The sequence below is a fragment of the Tyto alba genome, unplaced genomic scaffold (assembly GCF_018691265.1).
Source record: "Tyto alba isolate M040663 unplaced genomic scaffold, T.alba_DEE_v4.0 Super-Scaffold_6, whole genome shotgun sequence".
NCBI lineage: Eukaryota > Metazoa > Chordata > Aves > Strigiformes > Tytonidae > Tyto > Tyto alba.
Window position 1 is genome coordinate 15,220,259 of NW_024881327.1, and position 8,977 is coordinate 15,229,235.

The window sequence follows — 8,977 nt, forward strand, 5'->3', positions numbered from 1 at the left end:
TGAGCACCGCGTGTGTGACGTTACCCCCCCCGGTTTCGCATCCAGGGGACTGCCCGGGAGGTTTGTGTTGGTGCTCGCTGCCGCGTGTCCCAGCCCTGTTTCGCGGGGCGAGGGGGCCGGTCAGCGGCAGCAGCAGCAGCACTTGCTGTCGGCACGCCAAACCCCGGCTCTCAAATGCCCTGGGCCCATCTGTAGCTTCACCGATGCGGGCCGGGTCCGCGACCGTGCCCCAGCAGCTGGCTGAGTGGTTGCCCAGGGCACGGTGGCCCTGTGGTGCGACAGGGGCTCCAGGCGCGAGGAGCCGCTGCTGGGCAGCCTGTCCCCCAGCCTTGCTGGTCAGGCCCAACCTCTGCGTGATGAAGGCCGGGTGGTGGACGGAGGTGGGAAGCGGCCGCAGTGGAGGGGGCAAAGGCAGTTGCTCGCTGCTGAGCCAAGGGCCCACGGTTTGAGGAAGAGCTCCCCCTCCCCACGGGACCTCTGTTGATTGAGAGCACTGCATGGGACAAATTTGAGGGAAACCCTTTATTGGTAAAAGCAACTTTTGGGAAGAGATGTTCTTTTGGGTCTCGGCCGGGTGCAGGACCACTGGCAGCAGCACCGGCGTCGGCGAGTTCCTTGTTCTCATCTCCCTGTGCCTCCCAGAGTGAGGTGCTGGGTGAGAAGGGCCCCTGCCAGGAGAGTGTCTGCTGCGCTGGTCCCTGCGCTCGGCCTCCCGTGGCTGTGTCCTTCAAAAGAGCAGGACGCTGCGAATGCTGCAAAGTGGAAAGGAGGGGAGGAGTTACAGGTGCTGCGGTTCAGAAGCGGGCAGCGGGGCCGGCAGGTGTGCCTGAGGACCGGCTGCTGCCTTCTTTCTCTTCCAGCCTCTTCCAAACCAGCTGCGTGAGGCGGGCAGCAACAGGGCAGCCTTCAAGCCCCTGCTGAAGGGAACCCCTCAGGAGCTAAGGCACCTTGACCCTCCCCAAAGCTCTCGTGCTGCCGCTCTAAGATACGTTCTTGCTTCCTTTGGCTTTTACACTATTGTCGCCAAGGATGCCCCTTCCTCCTTGTTCTGTGTCGCCTGTCCTGTGCTTTCAAACAGTGCCATGAGATGTGGTGCCTGAGGGCCTGTGCTGGCTCCAGGGCCGTGCTGGGGCCGTGGGATCTCTGCTGAGCTGAACCGTGCGCAGCAGGGTGCCCTGTGCTGAGCGTGGGCTCTTTGCTCCAGGTGATGGCAGATCCTCCCGACACACAGCTCTTGTCCCTGCCTCCTCAAAAGGCTCAGGTGCTTTTTGAGAAGGCAGTATTGCATGCTCTGCCTGCCAGAGTGTTTGGGCTGTTTGAAATTTAGGCGGAGGTGGCATCTGCTGTGCCTCGCTCCTGCTAGTCAGGGTCTCACCTTTTTCCTTGACGTAACAACTCCAATCCCTCATTCACTTCAGCGATCGGCAGCGTGTGCGTGATCAGCAAGTCTGAGTTGAATTTCTTCTCCAAATAGCTGGAAACTAATTTGGGGATAGATTCTCTCATCTTCCAACCTAGAAAGAGGAGAAAGGACCGGCAGTGAGCAATCGGAGAAATGTTTTGGTGAGGTAATGTTTGTAGAGTTTTCTGGTGCCTGCGGTATACCAGCTGTCCTCTGATCAGAATATTAGAGCCAGTCAGGGGCTTGTCTCCTCTTCCAGGCTGTGCTGACTTATAAAACATACTTGACGTTGTGCCCGTGTAAAGCGCTGTAGCTAATTCTTGGAATGCATCACATTACCAGGATTAGGCTAACAACGGGAGAAGGTCCCTTCTTTGAGCTGCGAGTTTAGCTGGAGGAAGTGAAAGGATCCTTGAGGTGCACCAGCCCCTCCTCTGGCAAAAGAGAGAAGCACTTAGGTTGCAGTGAAATGCAAGCTGATACCAACGGCTGGGGCTTGAGGGGAGCATGTATGAGAGTGGCCACCCGTGACAGGCCAGGTAGCAGGTATGTGTGTGATGGAGAAAGCAAGGTACTGGGAGAGGGAAGAAGAGTCTTGTAGTGGAAGGAGAGAGCAGGCTACAACAGGAAGGAGTCAGTGGGGCAACAAAGAATTTCTTTCATGGGACATTTATGATCTTCCTACACATACCGTAGGGTCAGGACTGAGTGACCAGTACTGGTGCCATTATCTTGTGAGAAATCTTCCTCTCCTTGAGAGGAGAGTGGGTTTGTCCTTGTTTTACTCTTTGGTTAGCGTAGACAGTTGCGTGTTGAACTGTATGAAGTAGTTACAGGTTTATTAGCATGTTTCATGCCTACCTATCCAGTGAAAGTGCCACACTCCTCTTTAGTTGTGTTGCTTGTTTGTTTGTTTGTCTGTTTGTTTTTTCTGAAAGCCCTCTCAAAGAGGCTTCCTGGGACATTGCCAAGCTTGAAATATTCTTGGTGACCAAGAGGTTAGTGAGTAAGAACTAGGAGGAAAAGTATATCTTGTCCTACATCTGAGGACATTGCTCAGATGGGAAAGCTCATTTTCCAGGGGAGAATTCTTCATTGTACTGACGGGTTCCACACACACGTTGGTGACAACCGACATGGAGCAGGCTGAGCTACTGAACAGTTTGTTTGCCTCGGTTGTCAATGGTAATCTCTTTTCCCACATCTCTCAAGTGGGAAGGGGATGTGGAAACGAAGCCCCTCTGATCAGAAGTGAAGATCAGGTTCAAGACCACCACCACAGGAACACGAACAAACTGAGACCTGATGAGGTGCATCCCACAGTCCTGAGGGAACTGGCTGTTGTGGTTGCCGTGTGGCTCTCCATCACAGTTGAAAAGTTGTGGCAGTCAGGCAAAGTCCCCAGTGACTGGAGAAAGGGAAACAACACATCCATTTTTAAAAAGGGTGAAAGAAGGACCCTGGCAGCTACTGACCAGTCAGCCTCACCTCCGTGCCTGGTAAGATGGTGGAATGGATCCTCCTGGAAGAGTTGTCGAAACGTATGGAAAACAGGGGGGTGACATGGCTCACCAAGGGCAAATCATGCCTGACTAACCTGGCGGCCGTTAACGATTCAGTGAGTGCGTCAGCGGAGGAGGGAAGAGCTATAGATGTCATCTACCTGGACTTCTGTAAGGCTTTGATACAATCCCCCACAGCATTCTTGCTGCTCATTTGGAGAGCTATGACAGGTGGACTGTTAGATGGATAAGGAATTGGCAGGATGTCCTCGTCCAAAGAGTCAATGGCTCGGTGTCCTAGAGGAAACCAGTCATGAGTGGTGTTCCTCAGGGTTCTGTACTGGGATGAATACTGTTTAATATCTTCATCGGTGACACAGGCAGTGGGACTGAGTGCACCCTCAGCAAGTTTGCAGATGACACCGAGCTGAGTGGTGCAGTTGAGGGAAGGGAGGCCATCCAGAGGGACCTTGGCAGGCTTGAGGAGTGGGCCCATGGGAACTTCAGGACGTTCAGCAAAGTCACGCTCAAGGTCCTGCACCTGGCGTGGGGCAATGCCCGATATCAATACAGACTGAGGGATGAATGGATTAAGGGCACCCCTGCAGAGGAGGACTTGGAGATACCGGTGGGTGAAGAATCTGATGTGAGCCAGCTATGTGCACTTGCAGCCCGGAAAGCCAACCGCGTCCTGGGCTGCACAAAAAGAAGCACGGCCAGCAGGTCAAAGGAGCTGCTTCTTCCCTTCTACCCCACTTACGGGAGACCCCAGCTGCAGCGCTGTGCCCGGCTCTGGGCCCCCCAGCACAAGAAAGACGTGGGCCTCTTCGAGCGGGTCCAGAGGAGGGCCACCAAAATGGACAAAGGCCTGAGGCCTCTCCAGTGAAGAAAGGCTGCAACAGCGGGGATTGTTCAGCCTGGAGAAGAGAAGGCTCTGAGGTGACCTTACTGAGGCCTTTCAGTGCTTAAAGGGGGCTTCTAAGGAACCTGGAGAGAGACTTTTAACAAAGGTCTCTAATGACAGCACAAGGGGAAATGGCTTTAACCTGAAAGAGGGTCGATTTGGGTTGGGCACAGGGAGGAAATCTTTTATGATGAGGGTGGTAAGACACTGGAGCGAGTTGCCCAGAGAAGTTGTGGACGTGCCGTCATTGGAAGTGTTCAAGGCCAGGTTGGGTGGGGCTTTGAGCAACTTCTAGTGCAAGATGTCCCTGTGCACAGCAGAAGGGTTTGACTAGATGATCTTCAAAGGTCCCTTCCAGCCCAAACCACTCTGTGATTCTATGATTTGGAAAGATGAAAGGAATAGACAGAAATGTCTAAAATGTTTTCTAAACTTTCATACCTCCGAGCAGGGTCCCCTTCCACGTACGCCCAGACAGCAGAAGCATAGGATCAACGGACATCACTGCACCAGAAGCTGCTACCCCAATCATCACGCAGACACCCGTGTTCATATTGCAGGCAGCCAGGGCAGCAGTCTGATGGGACAGGCAGGCAAATTAGAGAGCGCCCTGGAGAGTTTGTCAGAAGACAGTTCTTTCTGTGGGGTCGTCTGCCCCTCCCTGGTAGTCAGAAAACACATACTCCCTTGTGCAGCAGGCACGGTGAGCTCCGTGCCTGTTTTGAAACTTGTACGCCATAGTTTCCCAAAGCCAACAGAGAGCCTTTCTGATCAAGGATGAGCCCAGCAGTGCAGGCAACAGGCAAGGAACTTCCCACCGGGGTGAATTTTGCCTGGCTGGGAGGCTGTGAATGATCTGAGAGGGAAGACACGTGCTGAAATGCCACCTACCATGCTATCCACATCCCCGATGGCCTCAAAGGAGTAGTCCACGCCATGACCGGTCATCTCGGTGACCACCTCCTGGATGGGCTTCTTGAAGTCTCGAGGACTGACGCAGTCGGTGGCTCCCAGCTCCTTGGCCTTGGCAAACTTGTCCTTGTTGATATCAATGGCGATGATGCGGGAAGCTCCAGCCGCCTTGCAGCCCATGACAACAGAGAGGCCAATTCCTCCGAGGCCGAAGACAGCACAGGTGGAGCCTGGTTTGACCTGCACAACATGGGGCCCTGTGAGTCTCCAGCGTGAAGAGGAGGATTTGTTGCACGGGGTTGGTGAGGGTGCGAGTATGGACACGGGGTGCTTGTGCTCAACATGTCTGAATACCAACCTTGGCAGTGTTGATGGGAGCCCCGTAGCCTGTGGAAAACCCACAGCCAAACAAGCAGACTTTGTCCAGAGGTGCAGCAGCATCTATCTTGACAGCGGCGTACTCCGGGATCACAGTGTATTCTGCAAAGGTGCTGACCCACAGGAAGTGGTGGATCCGTTTCCCTTTGCAAGTGAACCGGCTGGTCTTGTCAGGCAGCAGGTTTTGTGACTCGGAGAAGCTGTTGGGAGGCACAAGCATTTGTTTTTCATCAAGTAAAGGACCCGTGCAGGTGTCAGACTTGTCGAGAAACCGAGTTAGGTGTAGGGGAAGGCGAAGTAAACTCACTGGGACTTCAGGCAGTAGTTGGATTCAGGATTCAGGCAGAAGCTGCATTCCCCGCAGTGAGGCAAGGGAACGGGGATGACTTTGTCACCTGCAATAATGCACATCCCATGTTAGCTGTGTCTCTCTTGGGGCATGTCCTGATGGTGGTGGCCGTTGGAGCGCCACTGCTGAGCTGTCTGATGGCAGCACCCTGCCATGAACCCTCTGCTTTCTCTGTTGAGAGGAAATGCTCATGGCCCAGCTCGTCTGCCTGGGGAATAGACCAGGAATGTGTATCTGACAGTCCAGTGCCACGAGTGTGCCCTTGGGATGCAGGAGCAGGGGGGATTTTCTGGGCTCTGGGCAGCCTCATCTGCCTCGAGAGCGGACTCCTGGGCGACTGTTTGTGTTTGTGTCTGTCCTGGTTTTGGCTGGGAGAGAGTTAATTTTCATCCTAGTAGCTGGTGCAGTGCTGTGGTTTAGTTTTAGGATGAGAATGATGTTGATAACACACTGATGTTTCAGCTGAGGCTAAGCAGTGTTTATACTAAGTCAAGGACTTACCAGTTGCTCATGCCCTGGCAGCAAGAAGGCTGGGGGGGGCAAAAGAAGCTGGGGGGGGACACAGCCAGGACGGCTGACCCCAACTGGCGAAAGGACATTCCAGGCCATATGACCTCATGCTCAGTGTGTAAACTGGGGGGAAAGCTGGCCAGGGGCTGCTGCTTGGGAACTGGCTGTGCATTGGTTGGCAGGATATTGCATTGTGCATCATTTGGGGTTTTATAATATAATTTTAATATTGTCACTTTTATTGTTGTTGGGTTTTTTTATTTTTATTATTATTATTATACAGTGTTTTACCTGGTTTCACAGAGGTCACTCCTTCTCCAACACTTTCCACTATCCCAGCTCCTTCGTGGCCTGGGATAACTGGGAAATCCGTGTTAGGAAAGCAGCCTTCCAAAAGGTGATCGTCTGTACGACAGATGCCTGTGGCCACAATCTGTTTGAAGGGCAGAGAGTAGATGGTGAGATTTAGAAATACTCTGGTCTCTCTTCAACTCCATTTGTGGAAGGATGTTTCCCGGGGCTTCTCTGGACAGTTAAGGCCTATTGGCGGGCATAGATCCCTGACAGGTGTATTCAAGGTATAACCATAAGAGGAGCAATTCCCACAAGGCAGCAAAAACCCAGTTGTGCGCGTGATTTTACCTTGATACGGACTTCACCCGCCTTTGGAGGTGCAACCTCCACCTCCTCGAGAGAGAGTGGTTTGCCCACTGCCCAGGCAACAGCAGCTCTGCACCTGATAACCTGGAAGCAACAGAGGGGGTTAGGCGGCATGGGAATGTTTGCCTTTGGCGCGCGGTCAGGGACATCTCCCAGACCTCGAGCCCATCGACCCAAAGCTGGTTGGAGGTTCAGCAAAATTCAGCTCGCAGGTGGAAAAGGGTTTTGCCAGGGGCAAGGTTGAAAGGAGGCGGCGAGTGGCAGCAAGATTGCAGCTCCCAAGAGCCGTGTTTCCGTGCCAGAGCGGGAGCGCGGAGCGGGGCTGAGCAGGAGGGTGTTTTTCAGAGCCGTACGATTCGGTGTTTTCCTTCCTGCGCTGCTGGGCAGAGCGGGAGAGGAATGTAGTGCCTAATGCAGGTACTGACAGGCACAGTTGTATGAAAGCAGGAGCTCGTGTACTTCAGAGGGGCTTGGGTGAGTCGGGGGAGCAGGGTCAGAGGAAAGAGGGCGTGCAGTGGAGGAGCGCAGGCTGAGCCACTCGCAGGGTATTTCCCCAGAGCAGGAGGGCACCGCGGAAAGGAAGACGGGAGACGCGTTGTCCTTACTTTTCCAGAAGTGGCCATGGGGTCACTGCAGCAGGCTGAAGGGTGAGCGAGGGAGCGTGGAGGGAGTCCTGGCGTGGGGCTGTCACTGGAGAGCGGGGAGCCGTGGTTAATCTGTGCCCGGAGCACGGCGAGTGCTGAGCAGAGGAGCTGGCTAGCGGCAGGGAGGTGCGAAGGGGCGGCAGTGACGCTCCACGGGGAGTGGGCAGAAGTCCTCTGTGGGGGCTTTTATGGATGGCTGTGGCCTCGGTCTGTGCCCTGCCCTCCCTGGCTGAAAGGCACAGGGGGCTGGGCGAGAGCTTTCTCCTGCAGCTGCTTCCGGCGGGTGAGGAGGCGCGGCGCTGATCAGGCATCTTCAGTGTCCCCTTGTTGCCAGGGGGCAGCCTTTGACCCGGCAGCGGTTCACCCCCAGGCATTTGTGAAAGGAATAAAGTTAAAAAAACCTCAAACAAATAAAAAAAACATACAAAAACCCACCAAACAAACCCAAACCAAAACAACACAGTGAAATCATGTTACAGAGAACAAACACTCCCACCCGTGCTGCAGCCTTTTTGCCCTGGGTAGCAAGGGGAGAATGTGTCAGGAAGGGGGGCTTTTCCAAGGACACGTTTGTTTCTCTCGTGTGTAACCAGGTTTTAGGGGGGTTCACTCCCCCAGGCGAGATGTTCTCTGCTAAGGCACTGGGCAAGGTGGTCTGTAGGAGGTTGGAGGAGCGGGAGCTTGTTGGAGGAGCAGGCTAAGATGAGCACCGCGTGTGTGATGTTACCCCCCCCCGGTTTCGCGTCCAGGGGACTGCCCGGGAGGTTTGTGTTGGTGCTCGCTGCCGCGTGTCCCAGCCCTGTTTCGCGGGGCGAGGGGGCCGGTCAGCGGCAGCAGCAGCAGCACTTGCTGTCGGCACGCCAAACCCCGGCTCTCAAATGCCCTCGGCCCATCTGTAGCTTCACCGATGCGGGCCGGGTCCGCGACCGTGCCCCAGCAGCTGGCTGAGTGGTTGCCCAGGGCACGGTGGCCCTGTGGTGCGACAGGGGCTCCAGGCGCGAGGAGCCGCTGCTGGGCAGCCTGTCCCCCAGCCTTGCTGGTCAGGCCCAACCTCTGCGTGATGAAGGCTGGGTACTGTCGTGCTATCTGCATGGAGGTGAGCCCCTGGCACTGGAGCCTCCATGCACTTGCGGATAATTTTTATAGATATTTCAGGTGCACAGGAATGTTTAGCAGTCTTTCCCAGGAAAATTCTTTTCCTTGGTTTCTTTCCACACCTTTAGTAGCATACATCTGACTGCGAATACTGGTGATTTGTCAGGAATACAGATTTTTAGAATGCAGTTTTAATGTTTTTTAATATGCAGCCTGGTCTGCTTGCTACCATTAAAAAAAAAAAAAATAATCTGTCATGACTTGTCTTATGATATATGTATCTTGCAGGAGAAAAAATTGTTTCACCGAGCAGCTGATGTTGTGACAGCCCTTGAAAGAAACATTAGCATGTCATCTCCCAATTCTCTGTCTAGCATGGTGTTTTTTATTTTTGGGCTCCATGCTTTCCACCTGATAACCTGGAAGCACTAGAGGCCCATATGCTGCATGGGAATGATCGTTGCACAGTCAGAGGGTGATCCTTACGATCATGTGAAAATAGAGGTGCACATTGTGTGTCTCTGCACCCTGGCACATGCGCTGCTGGAGCTAAACAACTGTCCTGTGCTCTTTCCTGGGGCACTTGCTGGGTGGGTGGGATGTGGTGGGACAGCAGGAACA

The 8,977-nt window shown here is 54.1% G+C and overlaps 1 protein-coding gene across 1 annotated transcript; it reads right to left on the reverse strand.

The window, feature by feature from the left end:
- Nucleotides 1–507: 507 nt before the first annotated feature.
- On the reverse strand, nt 508–7,546 carry LOC122154911 (alcohol dehydrogenase 1-like). The gene is made up of 9 exons (XM_042808113.1): nt 7,223–7,546; nt 6,600–6,701; nt 6,249–6,390; nt 5,406–5,493; nt 5,079–5,298; nt 4,700–4,960; nt 4,250–4,385; nt 1,376–1,514; nt 508–752 (listed from the first exon to the last, which is right to left on the reverse strand). The coding sequence occupies exons 1-9, from the start codon at nt 7,238–7,240 to the stop codon at nt 728–730; spliced, it is 1,131 nt and encodes a 376-aa protein (XP_042664047.1). The 5' UTR covers nt 7,241–7,546; the 3' UTR covers nt 508–727.
- Between the last annotated feature and the right edge of the window lie 1,431 nt (nt 7,547–8,977).

Bases quoted from the DNA above. Each gene is read 5' to 3' on its own strand.
- LOC122154911 (XM_042808113.1), bottom strand. The intron at 4,386-4,699 runs GTAGGTGGCATT...CTGTCCCATCAG, and splicing joins TCGGGGATGTGGATAGCATG to ACTGCTGCCCTGGCTGCCTG. The intron at 753-1,375 runs GTGAGACCCTGA...TCCACTTTGCAG, and splicing joins TTGTTACGTCAAGGAAAAAG to CATTCGCAGCGTCCTGCTCT.